This window comes from Lemur catta, chromosome X, assembly GCF_020740605.2.
Source record: "Lemur catta isolate mLemCat1 chromosome X, mLemCat1.pri, whole genome shotgun sequence".
Classification (NCBI taxonomy): Eukaryota; Metazoa; Chordata; class Mammalia; order Primates; family Lemuridae; genus Lemur; species Lemur catta.
In genome coordinates, this window is record NC_059155.1 from 64,502,136 (window position 1) to 64,522,514 (window position 20,379).

At 39.3% G+C, this 20,379-nt stretch overlaps 1 protein-coding gene across 6 annotated transcripts in view; it reads right to left on the reverse strand.

Annotated features, from left to right (window-relative positions):
* FRMPD4 (FERM and PDZ domain containing 4) overlaps positions 1 to 20,379 on the reverse strand; it is a 773,033-nt gene that overhangs the window by 44,291 nt on the left and 708,363 nt on the right. For all 6 annotated transcript variants that reach the window (XM_045538893.1, XM_045538895.1, XM_045538897.1 and 3 more), the window contains one exon: positions 1,579 to 1,624. In XM_045538893.1, the coding sequence (XP_045394849.1) occupies positions 1,579 to 1,624 (46 nt within the window). The remainder of the gene's footprint in view (positions 1 to 1,578; positions 1,625 to 20,379) is intronic.

The window sequence follows — 20,379 nt, forward strand, 5'->3', positions numbered from 1 at the left end:
TTTATAGTTGCTCAATCACATGCTTATAGACATTTACATTGGCTTTACCGATTTTTTTTTTGTCCACTGCAAACAAATTAAGAAGTGTGGGTGGATTGGAAGTAGGTGAGAATGACAATTTGGTTAACTAAAACTATCTAAAAACAGCCCAGCTGTACTTTATACCAAAGCACATGGAAGGAATCATGGACTCATGAGATGGTAGCGTGGGAAGGCCCTTGGACGAGATGCGATCCCACCCTTCCTCATATGGATGAGGAGACTGAGCTTCTGAACGGCTACAGTGTCACCCGTTACAGTGTGCTGGGAGCTAGATCTCAAATTTTGGTTCTCTTACATCCTGGGGCCTCCTTAGTTTTTAAGTCCAAATGTGTATATGTAAATTCTGTCAAAAGAGTTGGTACTATCAGTTACAGTCAAGATGAAACTGAGCTTTTAATATACATGTTATGTCCTGGATGGCATAATTTGTTGTCTTGGTTAGTTCTATTTGTGATCTTACTGGAATTGTGAATACGTATTATTTCCTGCCTAAAGTGCCTAGCCCCCAGTGCTTAGGAGAAAAATTCTGGGGCAGGGGACATGAAGAGTTTGATCGGGAGATGGAGACTGGTAAATACCAGAGCCTTTTAATTGATGTAGAAATGCTCTAACTCTACCGGGAAGAAAATAGACACTTAAGCAGGTTGGAATCTGTGCCACTCCATATGAAGGCCAGACTGACAGTAACCACTTTGGGAAAAATCTGAAGGAATCTGCCTCAGTATTTTTTAGTTCAACTGACAATGTATGAAATTCACAAGCAGTGGCAAGTCTATGGAAATAGAAAGTAAATTAGTGGTTGCCTGGGACTGAGGGTGGGAACAGGGATTAATTGTAAATGGGAACAAGGAATCTTACTGGAGTGATGGAAATGTTCTCAGACTGACTGTATGTGGTAATGACTGCATACCTCAGTTCCTTTTATAAAGATCATCCATTGAACAGTACAGTTAAAATGGGTAAATTTTACAGTAGGCCAATTATACCACGATAAAGTTGTTTAAAAAAAAAAAAACATGGGAACTGAAGTCAGTCCAACTTTTTAATCACTTTCCACTTTCCTAACCAAAGTGACTGAAATCAAATTCTGACAGCCATATTTCCTCCAATATCTACTTTTAAACAGGCTTTGCTAAAACATCCAGTTCTCCACCAAATTATTTAGATGAGGATGAGAATAACAATTGTGCTTCAACCTCCTACAAGTAGATATTCCCACTAGATTTGCGATTCTTAGGCTGGAAACCATAAGAGAGTCTTGAGTTTGGTGTGATTTCCAGATGTGACAGTGGCATAGGACTGAGTCATGGATTACCCTCCAAGATATTTAGAAAATGCATTACTTTGTTTTCTCTCCAATAATGACTTTGCTAACGTGAAGTATAAAGTATAATAATCAAGATTTTTTTAAACCTGTATTGTGAATGCATGTTATTTTTCTCTGCTGTTATTCATCCTCATGGTTTTACCAGAGTGGGCAGAGGAGATTAGAAGTCTGAGATCATTCAGTGGCACTTTTACTCACAGAATACTTACAGGATAAGGCTGAATGACAGTAAGGAGTATCGATTCTTTGCAGCTTCTGTAAGAGAGAAAAACAAACATTTATGAAACACACAGAGCCTGGACTCTAAGCAGTGACTGTTTTCTTTGAAAACGAAATGTATGGCAAATATTGCATGGACTCCAAGGGCAGAGTAAACCAAACAGCTCAGAAGTGGGCTCTCAGACCACATAGAAAACCAAAATCAAGTGTTTCCCAAGTGTAACAAACTACCCAATTGAAAGCTTCCTAGGCGGTTTACATTGGGTGATATTATCTGTGCTGCCAAATAGCAGGGCCCTAAAATAAAATTCTGTGAGGGAAGAACAGTTTTAGAAACATCAACTCAATCAGTCTCTACATTTTTCACTGCTCTCAAAATTGATTCTCCCCTTCTGATTTTCCTTTAGCCTACTTTTCTTTGTTGCTTAAAAATTTCTCTGTATGTCGGGGAAGAGATTTTTAAAAATTCTATCAATTTGTGGAACATCATTATCTTCTTAGGATCAGTGTCAGGAAAGAAAAATGTCATTGTAGGTTTCTTATATTAAAACACATCCCAACAAACATCACTTCTCACATGACGTAGCTTAGTAACTCCCTGGTAACAATGCTCAGGACCCTGGGCTGATAAATATTTCAGACACGCATTGATTGGAAATATTGTTCACAACAGGGAACACTTCATAGCTAAAAGCAGAACAATGTAGTATGATGTTTTATTTCATTTCCTCCAAGTAACCCAAACCTTTCAAACCCTTGTGGAAAAAAATCATATTATGGGTTATAATAGTTTTTCCTTCTTTTCTTTGTTCCTTTTTTATCATGAGTAGGAGAAAGGTCAGTTGCCATTTTGTCAAAGAGGAGTTGACTTTTTCTACTTTAGGTTGTAATTAATTACCTGCTTTTGTGATTTATTGTTCTAATGAATAAGGCAAAGGGGATCTGCTGCAAGGCTGCTCGCTTGAAGAAGCCTCTACAAGCAGCATTTCTAGCACATACTGATTTGTGGCTGGCCCACTCACTCTGGCTGGGCTGGACCATGCGGTAGGGAGTGGGGTAGGGGCAGAGAAAAATCAACAGGACAGGTGAGGAGGACTAGAACTACGACTCCACGAAGACTCAGAACATTTGGGAGGATGGTGCTCCTGGGGGCAGGAGGGTAGCACACAGGAAGCCACAGAAGCACCTACCCACAAGGGAAAGAGTCCACCTGCATTCTCTTCCATGGATAGAGCAAACCAATGCTAGATCACATTGGTGCCAATCAAATGAGAACTTTTCCTGCTTTTTACCTCACCACTCTGGCCTCCTTTCAATCTGGAAGGAGCTAAAGCTAGAGCAGAATGCTGGGGCAATAGAGAAAACATTGACAGTGCTCCTTAACCCCCTGCAGGCTTCCTAGGCCTGAAATAGGGGCAAGAGAGAAGTTTTGTGGAGTTGAGAGTTTTGACTATTATATGACAATTGAACATTTTAATTTTAGATTACAAATTCCTGTAATTACAAGTGTACGAGTGATTTTTTTGAACCTGGAGAATTTTTCTGAACCTGTTCAGCACATTTATGGGACCTGCCTGAGATTTTGTCGAGGGCTAAAGAACTGGTCCTGGGGAGCTGTTACAAATGGGCAATGGGGGAGAAAAGAACTTAGTCGCCTTATGATAGCACCCTGAGACCGGCTTGCTACATTTATTCCCAATGTTTCTTTATTTAAACTGACTTGAACAGATCATATTCTTTGAATCCAAACAATCACTGACTAAGACAGAGAGTCTTAGAACCTTAAGAAGAAACAATAAAAATGTAAACACAAGAATGGGGGATAAGTGTCAGAGCAAAAACATGAAGTGGTAGGGTGGGCGGGAGAATAGATGGGCCCGTAAGGCTGTGTGACAAATGCTAAATTTCTCTAGAGCAATGCCCAGTGGCAACATAATTATTTGTTCGTTTCTGGAAAGGGAACTATATTTTATTGTTTAGAAGGTTTCATCCACACTAAAACGGAGGGGAATACAGAAAAGTACGAGTACAAGGGGACAGGGATCATTTGGTTCCATCTTATATTCTGTCTGTCACACTAATAAAGAGAGACTTATAACCTAGTCATCTATAAGTACCTCAAAAGTAGTTTCCACCCATGATGTCTCCTTACACAGAATTTTTTTTCCTGTCAAAAGCTTCAGGAGGAAGCATTGTTCAGCATACCTTGTTAATTTGAAAATAGGAACTGGTTTTCAAAATATGTTGATTATATAATATTTAAAGTCATTGTGTCTATAGTATTGTTCTGTAAATTGCCTGAAACATAACCTAGATTAACTTTAATTTTATTATTTAATGAATAAATGAAGTTATCTGAATTGAAATAAAATATTCTAATATGTTATTTATCATGAGGACTGGGAACACGCTTTTCTTTTATATTTTTGCCTCATTATAATTATTTTATTCTAATCTGCCAGACAAGAAAAATTAAATACACAATATTTTGGATCCCCTAGAATTCTTAACCCTAAGATCCTAAGGAGGAAAAAAAAAGATCTAAGCCATGTTAAAATAGCCTTAGAAGAATGATTAGAATCAGGAATGAAAGATGCCATATTCAAGCAATCAGATAACTTCTTTTTAGGAAGACCTAAAACAGCTAGAGATCTTTAAAAATACAGTTAGAAGCACATTTAGAAAAGAATTAGTTCATAATAAATTCCATGTAAATTTTCTACTTTTGAAGAGTAATTTCAAATTGCAGTGCCAATATTTTTTAACTAGTTGAGTTTGTTAAAAACATCATTTTAATCCCTGAATCACAGTGCTGATCTCTGGGGGATAATGTAGTATAAACTGCTCCTGTCAAATTTTCCTTTAGCTCCTCTCTCTTTAATTCTTTGAAAAAAGTCTCTTCTTATCTTTTTTTTTTTTGAGACAGAGTCTCACGCTGTTGCCCAGGCTAGAGTGCCATGGCGTCAGCCTCACTCACAGCAACCTCAAACTCCTGGGCTTAAGCGATCCTCCTGCCTCAGCCTCTCAAGTAGCTGGGACTACAGGCATGTGCCACCATGCCCAGCTCATTTTTCTATATATATTTTTAGTTGTCCATATAATTTCTTTCTATTTTTAGTAGAGACGGGGTCTCACTCTTGCTCAGGCTGGTCTTGAACTCCTGAGCTCAAATGATCCACCTGCCTCGGCCTCCCAGAGTCTTCTTATCTTTTTTCAAAATTTTTTTGAGACAAGGTCTCACTATGTTGCCCAGACTGGCCTTGAACTTCTGGGCTCAAGCAGTCCTCCCGCCTCAGCCTCTCGAGTAGCTACGACTATAGGCACATGCCACTGTGCATGGCTCTTATCCTTTTTTGATGGGGAGTCCCTTGAAACATGTTCAGGACACCCAGCATCAGTAGTTGTATGCCATACTTCAACATCATATCTCATTTTATAATTTCATTCCATGTAATTTTGTTGCAGTAAGCAAAGCTATGTGAGTACCTCAGATTCTAATGAGGTAGTATTTTCAATATTAAAATCTCTCTGAACAATGAAGCTAAAGCTGGTGTTCTTTATTTCTTAGAGTAACATAGTTGGGTACCTTTCTTTAAATGCTTTTCTCATTTTATATTTATGCCATTTTAATATTGCAATATATAATCATATTGGTATGTGCTATTGTATATTTCCCTTCTAGATGAACTAAATAGATCCCATAATCAACTCAGAGATCGATACTAATTTAACAGAGTTGTGAAGGGCACTGTGATTTTCTCAGAGATTGGGACAACAAAACAAATAAAAATCAAATAATGAAAATATACAGGAAGGTATTTTATGTCAAAATTCAATAGTCTTGCTTTAAAAACATTAAGTCCAAACAAGTTAACTACATGATTTTAAACTTTAAAAGTGGAAGTAAGTACTCAATCTATGAAGGCTGAAAGGTTAGGCTTTTGCAAGGCAAACAAAGAGGTAATTTAGGGCTGTACATGAAAGGATTTTGTAAGCCATAAAAGGATATTTTAACGTTAACTGAAAAGATTGATGTGCAGTGTTTTTTATTTGGAAAGAAAGGTGGTAAGGTGCAGCAAAAGGGCATTGAACTCTCACTTCTAAGATAAATACATGCATGTATAAGATTCTTTCTTCTTCCTGCACTTCAGAGTTCTTCAAAGAGATTAGAAAACTGTTCTCTTCTGCAAGCTAGTGCATCTCAGCCCTTAAACTCTCTGCTGGTGGGCAGCTACTGTTGATGGAAATAAGAACTAATTAACAGTGTTTCTCCAATGACTCTTTGCTCAGAAGGACCTTTCCTCCATCCTACGGTATTTTGTGATAAAGTCACTTGATTGCCTCCCATTTTCTCTTCCCATCTGAACCCAGAGATGTGAAAAGGACTCTATGATTTTTCTGATTTGATAACTAGTCATAATGTAGTGTCAGCCTAGTCAGTTGCTTGCAAAGCTGGAGGGAAGCAGCTTTTTCAGAAAAGTTGCCACAGGACAACACTTGGAATGGGCGTTTAATGCTTCATCTAGTTGACCTTTGCAACACTCTGAATAGAGATTATAATTATCCACTGAATCAATTCCTAACAGTACTGAAGCCATTAGCTGCAGAGAAAGGAAATGTCCAGCAAAATGACCAAGCATTCAGAAAAGGTCAACATATTATGGTTAAGCATAATCTGTCATGGACTATATGAAGCATTTACACTCTGCCCATTGTTGCTGAAGCTTGCGTCTACGCTGATTCCTACAAAGAAGAGGAAAGGGATTATTTATCATCTCTAAATTATGTTCAGGGGGTGTTATGGAAGAAAATGGGCATAATGAAGCCACCATGGTCATCAGGGCAACAGAGACATAAATGAGATAGGTTAAAGAATCCACTTGTCCAGTAGCATTGGCTTGGCTTCTACCAATTCTACAGAAAATGTCTCTCCCACTACCATTTTCACTCTTCAGTGAGGGGTTATATTGCTGATCAAAAAGACTACTAGTTTGGTAGCCAAAGGGAAAGTGAAGAGAATTTAAGAAAAGATCTTTATTAAGCAATATGAGTCTATCCTGAAAAACTGGATAATTGTATCACTCATCTTTTCCCATCCTTGGATGGAGGGCTTCAAAGATGGCCCTCCATTAACCACATTTCCTAGTATTCACACCTTTGTGTAGTCTCCTCCCTTTGAATCTGGACTAGTTCTGTGATTCACTTTTGAAAAATAGAATATTGCAGAAGTGACACTGCATGACTTTTGGGTCTTGCAAGGCTTACAATGTTCAAGAATCCTAGAGGCCTTACACTGTCCACATGGATCTCTTGGAATGTTCACTTTGAGGGAAGCCAGCTACCATGTAAGAAGTCCAACAACTCTGTGACCACCATGTTGTGCAGAAGCTAGACATGTGGAGAAGCAGTGTGGAGAGAGGGAGAGATGCCTGGCTAGCCCCAGCTGTGTCAGCTATCTAAGTCCAGCAACAACACATGAGTGAAGAAGCCATCTTGGATATCCAACCCAATCAAGCCTTTGGATGGCTCCAGTCACAGCTGCCATTTGACTGCAGCCACATGAGAGACTTCAGTGAGAACCATCTGGATGAGCTCAGTCAACTCAGAACCATGAGAGATAGTTATTTTATTAAGCCATTGCATTTGTTAGGAAGCAATAGGTAACTATTATAGAACATCAATCTTATTATAAAAAATTTGAAAACTATGTTTTTAAAAAATAGGCACTCAAAGATGTCAAATGGTTTTGAAATTGAACATGTCTCCCTTAACAAGGAAAGGAAAGTATCCAAGCTGATGGTTCTCCAGTATACTGCAACCTGTATTAAAACAAACAAACAACTGTCTTATATAAACATGTTGAAGTGTGGAAAAGGATGTCCTTACTGCTGGGAGTAAGATTAGCACATTTGTAACATTAATTATGGACTTTTAAAGGTTGGGGTGGAGAGGAAGAGAACTAATAAACTTAGAGGAGAAGAGGAACCAATCAGCATCTTGGACTAAAAATGCTTTACTGTAAAGAATAATTTGGAAGGCACAATTGGTATTGCATTGTGGGGTACATATTTGAATTTTTCAGTGAAAGCATTAAAGTACATTGTAATTTTAGGTTTAGAATTAAATAGCTTACATACAACCAATGACTTGAATATGAACCTAGGGAGAAACCAGAATTCTTTGCAAAGTCTAATTCACATTTTACTGAATGTATTTAAGGCTTAGGCTGTGATTTTCTTCGTGAAGAATATTAGGCTGTTATGCTTAAAATCCATATAATTGATACAATTATTATTAAAATTAACATTTTGATGAAATTATATCATTTCAAACTCTGCATTTTATTGTATTTTGTAAACCTTTGCAATAAAATTTCAGATTTGGCACTCTGAATTTGGAAAATACTGCTAAGAGAGTCTTGTTTGCATGTGTATATGTTTTTGGTTTGACCTAATTTTTTGGTCCATTAATTCATTTTTTGCTGAATGAATGTTGTCTTTGGCCTTTGAATTATTTATTTGACTAATGGATGAAAATGGTACTTATATTTAAGACTTATAAAAAGCAACAAGCTCTCACGAGGTAAATGTTAAATTATTTTATATACGTGTGTTATTAAATAGCTCTCCCTTCATTCATTTCTTCAGTAAATACTTATTGAGTATCTATCTAGGGCCTGGCATTTGGGATACATCAGTGATTCTCAATGGGGAGTGATTTTTACTCCTCAGGGGGCACTTGGCAATGTCTGGAGACATTTATGGTTGTCACAATTGGAAGTGCTAATGAGTAGAGCCAAGGGATGCTAAAGATCCTACAAGGCACAGGGCAGTCCCCACAACAAAGAGTTATCCAGCACAAAATAGTGCTGAAATTGAGAAACCCTGAGCTACAACAGACAATAAAACCTGGCAGAGCTCAGCTTCTACAGAGGGAAGACATTCAGTGACAAATAAAAAACAAATATACTATATATATATATATGTGTGTGTGTATATATATATATATGTATATGTATGTATATATGTATATGTATGTATATATATATGTGTATATATATATATATATATATATACACATATATATAAAAAAATATGGCATGCTGAAGATGATGTGATGTGGAGGAAAAGGGGGCATTTGCGAGTATTGGTGGAGTGGCCTGCCATGCCATTTTGAATAAGGTGGACAAGTTAGGCCTCATTAAGAGGTGACATCTGAGCAACAATCTGTAGTCGACGTGGTAGTTGACTATGCAGCTGTCTAGGGGCAGACCCTTACAGGCACAGGGGGTTGCCATTGCAAAGGCCCTCAAGTGGAGCCTGCCAAGGAAGTCTGAGGAAGAGCCAGTAGCTCTGTGAGTCTGCCTTGGATTACAGAGGAATTCTAGGCAGTAAAGGTCAAAGAGAAGGGCAAGAACCTGACAGGCCATTAAGATAGTTTAGCTTTACCTGTGAGTTGGAGCAGAGGAATGACAAAATACATGTTTTTAAAAGGTCACTCTGGCCACTAAGCTGGGAATGGACTACAGGAGGGCAAAGTGGAAGCAAGAGTCCAGTAAGGGCTAAGGCAGCAATGCAGGCAACAGATAGTTATTGTCAATAGCTATGAAATCGTTAAGTAGAAGACTCTCCAGAAGGCCCTCTAGATGAGCCTTGATTCTTAAGAGCACTTCTTACAAATACCATTGGAAGAAACTGACATAACAAACTGAAAGCACAAAAAATACTGAAAAAAAATAGGGTGGATGTTTTCCTTAAACTCATTCCCATGGATGAGCGAGATGGACACCAAGAGAAAGCAGGTCACCACGTCGTGTGCTCCACTGATGGGTAATCCAGCCATGGTTATGACAAATGACAGAGAAAAATGGGGTAGTTATTGAGAAGAAGCCAAAAGCCTTCTTTTATAGTGAGAAATAGAGTGCATTTTAACTGGCAGCTCCGTTACTAACATTTCGCAAGCCTTTTCAGAATTGCTATTTTATTCTCATCACCCAGGACAAGACTTCCCTGGTTTAGTCCCTTCTTTCCTGCCTTTATACATGTTCATGGTCTTGGGAACAGGTCCTTAAGAGTAAAGGTAAGCAGTGACTAGAAACGGGCTGACCCTGAAATCAGGGACAGTGTTTAGCATATTTATGATTTTGGCCCATGGCAATCGTCCTGATGTTTGCTCAAGGAACCTTTGTGTTCTGTTCTCATTTTAATGTGTGTCATTACTAGAGGGTGATTTTAAATAATACAATTTACCTTCTTCACCAGCTCACAGGCTTCCCTGCTCTGACTGAGTCTGACCACGGAATTGGCCACAGGAACCCCAGGACTTGAAACCATCATGGCAGGCCACTTTGCCTTTCTATGACAATAACACCAGGCCTGTGCTCTTCCAACTGGAAAGAACCCTTCAGTCTTTTGGGATTCATAGATTTTCGGAGGCAGTGGTGACCACAGATATGTACTGTGATGGTGTGCAGGGTAGAGGGGCAAAGACCTAGAAAAGTCACAGTTTCCCCAGCTTGGCAGAGGTGGGTTGGAAAAAGGGTTTCTGTTTTTGGAGGCCAGACTTTTTAAATTTAAGAACCTCCAGTTTGGTAAAGTTTGTCTGAAGGCTGCATGTCTCTTCTGTGAGATCCAGAGGTCCTGTTAATTATTCAATCAGTGACACTTTCCAAGTATAATGTACATACAGAAAAGTACACAAATCTTGAGTGTATAGCTCATTAAATCTTATACACTAAACACACATACAGTAGGCAGCCACTAAGATGGTTCCCAATGATCACCCTGTGGGGCTCAGACTGTGTATAATCCGCTCCCTGTGAGTGTGGGCCACACTTACTGATTCATTTCCAATGAATAGAATATGGCAAAGTGATAGGATGTCATAACCAAGGTTAGGTTGAAAAAACCCTATGGCTTGCATATTGTGTGCTTACTCCCTCTTGTACTCTTGCTCACTTGCTCTGAGGGAAACCAAATACCATGTCGTGAGCTGCCCTTCGGAGAGACCCACATAGCAAGAAACCAAGGGAGGTCCTGGCCAACAGTCATTAAGAAACTGAGGCCCTCAGTCCAACAGCCTGTGAGAAACTGAATCCTGCCAAGAAATGTGTGAGTGAGCTTAGAAGCAAATTCCTTCCCAGCTGAGCCTCAGATGAGACCACAGCCCCGGACAATACCTTCACTACAGCCTTGTGAGACACCTTGAGCCAAAGGCACCCAGCTAAGCTGCACCCCATTTCCTGATCCATAGGAAATGTGAGATAATGTTTGTTGTTTTAAGCTAAGTTTTGAGATAATTTGTTATATACCAATAGATAATTGTACACAGGATCCAGATAAAGAAGCAGAACATTGCCTATATCCCAGAAGCCCCCTATACTCCCTTCCAGATATAAACCCCAAGGATAACCACTATTCTAATTTCTAACACCATAGAATAGTATAACTTCATTTGGAACATTATGTAAATGTAATTGTAAAGTAGGAACTATATTTTTCTTTCTTTTTTCACTCAGAATTCTTTTTGAGATTTATCCAAATTGTCATGTGCAATTGTAGATCATTTATTCTCATTGATGTGCAGTAGCCATTGCATGAAAGTATCATCATTTATTTATTGATTCTACCACTGATAAACATTTGAGTGGTTTCCAATTTGGGATTATTAAATAACAGTGCTGCTATAGTCTTGCATATGTCTTTTAATGAATATAGATATCCATTTCTGCTTGGTATATACCTAGAAGGGGAACTGCTAGGTCATAGGGTATTCATGTGTTCAGCCAATGACCCTGTTTCATTTGGCTATATGATTCCTTGCCAATCCTGTGACATGCACATCTCTAATTCCACAAACTCTACTAACCTTCCTTTACCCTACTCTTTTACTCTTCTTAGTATCTGACTGAGTTACTTCTATCCTGGTGGCCACTGGAACAAGTTGCAGTCCATCAATACATGCTGTCATCTAAACACATATTCTTGAGTGCATGTGGAGATAAATGCTATTATGAATGAAAGACATCATGTTGAATAAGTGATCAATTTGTGTTTCACAAAGGAAGAGTTTGAGAAAAATGTCTTAAAGTTATCTAAAAAGTAGTTAAAGCTTTTCCAGCTGAGTGAGGGGTGCTAAAAAGGTATAAGCATACCATATTCAACTCATTGAAACTAAGTAGCACAAACTGTATGAAAATTATTGGGAGCCCTAAAGTACTGGTGGAGAGTTGATAATAGTCCATGCTCATCATGAAGAGTTGGGAAAACGATAGATAATTCACATCATTTCATTCATTTCTGGCTTATTTGATATGCTTCCATTATGAAAGCTTTCTTTCCATTGTGTTTTTGCCTGTCTATATCTTCAAGGATGTGCTATTTGATGAGTTAAATATCAAAATTTCAAACAGCATTCTTGTTGGCTCAGAACATCCAAAATAGTCTCTAGACTTATGGCTATTTACATTTAAATTCACTAAATAAAATAAAATTAAATCCAGTCCCTTAGTTGCACTAGCCAAACTTTAAGTACTTAATAATAAAATGTGGCTAGAGGCTACCATATTCCATCATGGCAGAATGATCTGCTGGACAATGATGACATAGATGCTCATCTAGAAGTATTTTCCCAAGAAATAAGATAATCCTTTCCCAAAATGTTAGCATGATCTCTATCTCTACCTTATTCTAAAGGGGGACAGTTGTGCCAGTTAGATTAGATTGTTGGAATGCACACAGAGATAGAGATGGTTTTCAGGGACAAGAAACCACACTGAACAATCCTCACAGTAGCCCATTCTCTTGGGGGAACATATTTTAATAGTTTCTCCCTAAAATTAAGAAATATTGTACTTTTCTAAAATATGATTTTTAAAGATTTCACCTACTGATGTTTCAGTATTTCCCCAAATGTATTTCCCTATGCCTGCGTGGGTAGAAAACTGGGGAAAACTTTGAACAGTAGCAACCACAAAATAAGAACAAGATTGAGAGCTAATGTGTTCTGAATACTTACCATGTGCCATACATTGCACTACACCTGTTACCTGTGTTACCTAATTCAAGCCTCTGGATTTCCCAGTAAAGAAGGTAATGTCAGCCTTATTTGGAGATGAGAAAACTGAGGTTCAGATAGATTAATTCAGTGATCTCAGTTCACAGTTCCCTAACTGGTGGAACCAGCACATGAACTTGTGCTTTTCTGACTCCAAAGCCTATGTCCTTAATCGGTAAGTTGTTCTGTAGAATTGAGAAATGGGTCTAGAAGCTCAGAACTTAGAAAGTACAAGGGTGACATTTTGACAGCCCTGGTAATACTCCCAAGGTGATGAGTGTTATTAATTCTTTTTTTTTGAGTGTTATTAATTCTTAAAAGGAGCTTCTGTTTCTCATATACATTCATGCTTGCCACATCCCTATAAAGCAGCTATTCTTAGCCTCATTTTACCCAGAGGATGTTGAACTCAGAGATATTTAGGAATTTGTCCAAAGCCCTATAATTATTAAGGGTAGAATTTTGACTTCCATCTCATGACTCTCTAATATACTATATTAAGTGTCAGATTTACAAAATTGTGTGTGTATATACACACATATTTGAGTAGCTCTATATATATGAGTACATGTATATGAGGGTAAATATGCACATATTTTCTGTAGCTACTCATGTATCTACTGTATATACTTTCCTATTCCTTTCTTCCCCTTTTTTGCTGATGGACATGGGCCTTTTTTCATCGTGGCCAATAAATGAGAGCTACCTACACATGTGCTATATCTGAATAAAGGACAAACTGAAAAAGAAGAGAGGAGGTAAAATTAAGCAGAAGAGGTTGCCATTTATCAATAAAACACTGAAAGTTCACAGAAGTCAGCATGGTATAAGCAAGGAGTTAAGAAGGGAGGTTCTACTCTCCTCTCTTCTCTGGAATTACTTAGCTATGTGAATCTGGGGCAAATCACATCACCCAAATGGGCTTCATTTTTTTCATCTGAAAGAAGAAGGCGCTTGGACTAAACTAGTGGTTTTCAAACTGTGCTCCATGCAACCCTTCTGAGAGAGGGACTCAGGCCAGTGGGTGAAGCCCTGGGTATCCCTGCATCTTTTCAACTAGAACTGTTCTGCTACTTTATGCACTGAGATTGTGGGTTAAGTTTCTGTTGAAGAAAGAATTCTGTTGCTAAAAGGGAATATGAAAATAAATAAACAAAATGATTGTTACTAGTTCTTCAAATACCAATAGTCCTCAGTCTGTAATTCTAAATCCCTTTCTGAATTTCTATGGTTTCCATCATCCTCTTCTAATGTAAACTTCATTACCTCAATGAACATCAAAGATAAAAAAGTTTTATTGAATTTGATTGCTTTTCTATTCTTTAAATTTTAAGAATGATAATAACATTGCTTGTTATTTTTTATTGCTAATGCAGAACATTTCAGCAATAATCTATAGCACCCTATGAGATAGGTGATACCATTATCCCTATTTTACTGAGAAGGAAACAAGGCTCAGAAAGGTTAAAGCACTTTTTAATAAAGCTGCATGGCCCAAAAGTGGTAAAGCAGGATCCATCCAACTCCAGAACTTACATTTTAGTCATGTAGGACATGGTCCCAGCTCTTCAGCCTTTCCTGTATCCATGCACTTTTGTATACCTTTGCAATCTTGCACTAAAGGTGGAGTTTACTTGGCTGACCCTAGACTGTGGGCTTGGCCAATATCTTTCTTTGGCCAATGGAAAAGGTATGGAAGTGACAGTGTATCAATTTAGAGCCTAATCTTTTTTTAGAGGCCTTGTGTGTTCCTGCTAGTCCTCTCATGTTCTGTATTGCCATGTGTAGCCCTCTGGTATGAGGAGGATAAGAGACATGTGAAACAGACCTGAACCTAACATGCAGTTTCCAGGCAAGCCTAGCCAAGATCAGCAGAGCTACCCCATACAGTTCATAGATGTGTGAGAAAGAAACACCTTATTTCCAGCAAGGTGCAGTGGTATGTGCCAGTGTCCCAGCTACTTGGGAGGCTGAGGCAGGAAGATCATGAATTTGAGCCCAGCCTGGGCCAAATAGCAAGACCTTTTCTCAAGGAAAAAAGAAAAGAAAAGAAAAAAACCACACTTATCTACAGACACAAAAGGAAAAATATTGTATGCCTCTACTTGTATGAAATATCTAGAATAGGCAGATTCATAGAGACAGAAAGGAGACTAGAAGTTACCAGTGGCTTGGAGAAGGAGAGAGTGGGGAGATATTGCTTAAGGGGTACAGAGTTTGTTTGGGGTGTTGGAATTTGAAAATAGTAGTGATGGTTGCACAATATTGTGACTATAACTGATGCCATGGAATTATACATTTCAAATTGTTAAAATGGCAAATTTTATGTTATATATATTTTTTACCACAATGAAAAAAAGAAATGTTCAGTAAGCCACTGAAATCTTGTAGTTATTTGTTATGAAGCAACAGATGACTGCTATAGCCCTATCTAATATTAATAATAGGACAGCTATTATGTAGAGAGAAGGATGTGAATTTCATGTAACTCTACAAATGAGTAAGAGAGGAAGAGGGGGAAAATGTAAATGTAAGATTCAATATCTGGTGTGCTGAATGAAATCTGTCCATGTTAAAAACAAATTAGGTAGTGGGTGAAGGTAGGAACTGATTGTTGGGGCAATTGAAAGAGACCATTTGCAAATGGCTTGTGCCATTTCAGGGTCATTCCCGTGGGAGGCTCTGTTTTCATAGAATATATGAGATGACTAGAGGAATTCAGCAAGCTGGAAACATTTTTGAGATGTTAAAAATTTTGAAGCCAATACAAATTTGGAATTTGAAAGACTGGAAGAGATTAGAAAGAGACAGGTAGTGTCATCTGCCAAGTTGAAGCTGTTAGAAAGAATAGTTCATATCCCGAGTCAATTCTTTAAAAAAAAAAAATCACATTCTTATGCAATTTAAATCAATTTGCCTTGACAGTTGCCTTCCATTTCCCTTTTAGTTTGGAAGATATTTATGTTTGATTCTGTTCTCTTTCAGCACTCACTTCACCTTCTGCTGAGCAGTCCTGGGGTGCTCTCACAATACAGGAATTTAATATATTTTTAAATGAAAATTAAACAGAGGGCCAGAAACTGTAATGGAATACATAGCACAATCACAAATGGGAGGTGGAAGTTGAAGCCTTTTTTATAGATATGCTGAGGGGCTAAAATTGTTCAAGAAATGAGATGTTAGCTGCAAGTAGCAGCAGCGAGTGATGTGACTGCAAAATGGAAATAATAATAATGTTAATAATAATAATAACAGGCCTGTTCAAAGGATTGTTGTGAGAACAAATTATAGATGGGTGAACTGCTTTTAGTATCTTGGAAGGAAGGTATTATGTAAAATCCAGTTCTTTTTCTTTTTATTATTTTTTCTTGAAGATTGCCAAAAAAAAAGATCCTAGTGGGTGGATGAGAGCAGGCATTGAGGGAGGAAAGAGAGAGAAAATAATTCAAGGAAGGAAGGAATAGCTCATTTAAAGCACTTTTTGGCCATTACATTTGCTTCAATAAACTTCATCTACCTAGACACACAGCTATGTAGGATGTGGAGTGATTGCAAGGATATTTTCTGCTCTCACGCTTGTTCAGGAAGTATCTAGAGCTTATATCCATTTTGCTAACAGAATCATGTCCATCTTGTTGGCATGGCTATTACCATCACTTCCATCATTGTGTTCTATGTTTTCAGCATGCACAGACAATATGCTACCCAGGCAACTATAAATGTCTGGTCCCAAGGGCAGGCACTGATGCTGCATGTTCTAAGGGAGTTAGCATCAGCATGTGTGACTGTTGTTTTTAAACAGCATTTCAGAAGGCAAGGCTGAATGTCAACTTGTTGCAATTTATAGTGAGAGAAGTTAAATTCTTACCCTCGACTCCATGGATATGTTCAACTTTGTCAGGTGAAATAAGATAAGAAGCTTATGACTTTCACTACAACCAATACATAAATTGCTTTTCAAATTAATTTATTCAATAACCATATTTAGGGAAAATAACTTTTTAGCAAGAAGTGGAATGCCTCCTGTCTCCTTTCTCGCTGGTCTATTTGGAAGCAATTTGAATCATCTTACTGAGGTATTATATTGATCATGTCACTTTCCTTCTCCAAATACTCTGATGATTTCCAAATGTATCTCAGATTCAAATATGATTTCCTCACCATTTTTTCCAGTAGGAGACACTCCTGGTAGCTCTCTGCTCACCTACCCTTATTTTCACCTAAACTTCAACTTTAAAGATCATTGGAATTCATTCAAGAAATATTTAACAAGCTCCTACTATGTATCAAAGACTGTTCTAGACTCTGTGGATACACTAGAGAACAAAACAGAAAATACTCCCTGCCTGTCTATGGGTCACCATTCTATGGAATGACCTGGGACTCAGGCACCAGAGCAGAAGATGCCCCAGAAGGCTGGGAGCAAGCCTGGGAGAGCCCCTTACACCTCCAGCCATCTGTGTTCTCATCCAGAAGATGCAGAAACTGGCCTGGACTTCAAATCACATGGGTTTCTCTGAGAGACCCAAAGCTGCTTACCCTTCCAGTTGATGAGTCCCCTACATTACTTTTTGTGTTTTGTGCAATGTCATTCATCTAAAACTTCTGCTACCTTTTCTTCAACAAATGGTACCTCACCGACTTTCTTCAGAACACTGTCCATGGGTCCCCCTTTGAAGTCTTCCCAGATTAGCCCAAGTGCCTCCAGGTCTACTGGTGTCCATGGCAACCCTTCAACTCTGCAGCTCTGCAGGGGCAGGTGAGGGAAAGGCTCTACGTATCCTTAAGGAAGAGAGAGAACAAATTGAGAGGAGAGAGAAGCAGGCTGCTTGGCTACCTGGGGTCACAGAACTCAGACCATTTTCATCAGAAGACTGCTCTGCAAAACGTTTCAATACAGAGAGGAATGAGCAATGAGGGATGGTCAGGATCTACGTGGGGCCAAACAGAGACATTGCGAAAGGAACTACCAGCATGAGCAACAATTTGTTCTATGTCTACTGCATGCTAGGCACTGTGTAAAGTACTTCACACCCAATATTCCTCATGAACTCCTCCGAGTAGGCTAGGAGTTAGGTATTATTATTCCCACTTAGAGATGAAGATACAGAGGCTCTGGAAATTACAATACTTTGAACCCAGGTGCCAGAAGTACAAAGAAATCCTCATTTACCAAATTTATCCATTCCTGCTATAGCTGGATGATCCCTGCTCCAGACCCAGTTACAGGCTCAAAGCTAGGGTGGACCTTGGGTGAGGAGGGGCAGGATTAAGTAGGCTAGCATATGGGAGGTGCCTCATACACAGCCCCGAACCATGTTTTCATAAGTGGTGGTGCCTGCTGTTGTTATTAAACCGTTACTAATTATTAGTAATTAGTAATCATTATCACTAATTTCTGTCCCTGGAGCCCTGAGGGAGAGCATTCCAGAAGACACAGAGGAGAGTTAGCCCAGTCAGGAAGTTAGCTCATTTCATTGCCGCATAAAGAACTGCTCCTCTCCCTGTCCCCATGAATGCTGAATGTTCTTGAAGCTTCTTTCTGGGTCTATCATACCTGTGGGTCCGAGAATAACTTCAGAAGAAATGGATATGATGCTCTAGATTGCTCCCGGCTGAGACTCAGAGAACTCTGGGGGTGAGGTGGTTTGCAAAGCAGGCTCCTAAAGCAGGAGGCTGACACTTGTCCAGGTTGGCAGCACAGCCTCCCAGGATGGAATTCCTTCTCTCGGGTCTGACAATCATTCTCTCTCAGGCCTTGTCAAGTCACATAATACTGCTTCTTGCCCAGGGTGCGTGCCCTGACCTTACTGGTCCAGGTGGGAGGTGATAAGGAAATATTGGGAGCTATTTGAGTTTGCGTTATCAGAGCTATTCCAGCTTCCATTTATTATTCATTCCTGACTGGGCCGCCCAGGGGACAGCCAGCTTGAGCCTCATCATATCTAACCTTGGCAATGACTCTGCAAGGTAGGTTGCATTGTTTCCATTTTCCACATGAGAAAACATGCTCTCTTCAAAGAGATTAACCATCTGGTTCAAGGCCACACAGCTCATTTGAGGTAGAGCCATGAATCCAACCCAGACCACATGCAACAATGTTCTTTCCTTCTATCCATGGTAAAGTCATCTTTAGTATTCAAAGTTCCCACACAAGGTTCTGCCTTTTTCTGTTAGTTCCTTACAACTGCCTAATAAAGACACATGTTGTGTTCATCTTTATGGGTTCCAAAGCATGTTCACATATTGTTTCTTTTAATCTCCATAATGACACTGACAGGTCACTGTCACTTTCTCTATTTGGTAGTTGATTACACTGAGGCATAGAGAGGCTAAGGAATTTGCCCATTTTCACCCCACAGGGCAGGATTTGACAGTTGCAAAGCAGAGCTACCACTACTTGGAAACACAGACTGGAAAACAGTGACTTCAATGTGCAGGATACAGGAGGGGAACTGGTGAAGAACCACAGAGAAGGCTGTGTTTGAGCTGGATCTTGATGGATAGGTAAGAGCTTGACAAGGAATGAGGTTTCCAGGAGCAGTATAGTGAAAACAGGACTACAGGCAGGCATGTGCAGGGGATGGTGAGTAAAGGATACTTCTGAGTGTAATTAGGACACAAGTTGAGTGCTGGGTGGCTCCTAAGAGGGAAATCTATGAAGGAAGACTTGGAAGAGTTGGGAAAGATGCTGTTGTTGCAAATAATTCTGGTGAAAACCACTCTTCAGTGGGGAATTCATTAAAAAGTTGGATATTGGGCATTTATGGTATCAGAGGAGGTTCAGTTCTGGGTGTCAAAAAGGTTGAGAATGTGGAGATGGGAGTGCTTGGCTGAAATGGAATGGTGGAGAAGGTGGTCGGAGTTGGGAAGATGGGTAAACTGAGACACTAAATTCATCCATGTTGATATTGATAGTCATCCAGAGTGTGGCAGGGTACTTGAAAGGTACCAAAGTCTTTAATGCATATAGGAATGCCCTGAAATTTGGAGAGAGCCTGAGGTGGTATTGTTGGAGGGCATAAGAATTACTACTACTACTTTTATAAGAGGAGGAAAATTTGCACTAGGATGAAAGAAAAATGGTCCATAAGTTAATCATGAGAAGCCAGGAGAATGCCAATACTACCTCTTGACTCTGTGATTTAAGTGGCACGAGAAGGATTAAATCTCCTTCCAAGATGGTTGCAAGAGAAGGGTCAGGTCTCAGAAAATGGTAAAGAGGTTAAATGTTAAGGTCATTAATTTTCAATAGAGTAAGCATTCCAGAGGGTGCAATGGAAATGGTTAAGAGGTATAATACATAGTTAGGGTGCTCTTCTCACTTCCGTCTGCCTGATGGCTCTCTCTGGCTGCTAAAGTCCACCCTGCCCACACACAGTCAGCTGGAAGTTGTGGGGAATCACCCCTCAGAGCAGCCCCCAGTCAATACTTGACAAGAGTTGGAGTATAAATACCCCAACTCCCTCATCCTCTTGGCTGCATAACTCCAAGGCATGTGTTCCACACTGATTCTGGAGTTCCCAAAAAGGATGAAGCTCCAGTTGTCCACAGAGGTGACTGGTTTGATAACTGACTCTTGATCGGTTATCTTCCCTCTCAGTCTCACCTCTCCATCGCCTGACTGGTGTTCCCTGGGATCACCTCCCAAATCAACTACAAACATGCACATCCTTGTCTCCCAGTTGGCTTGTGGGTGAACAAAAACTAAGACAGAGGAGTCACAGGGAAAGTGT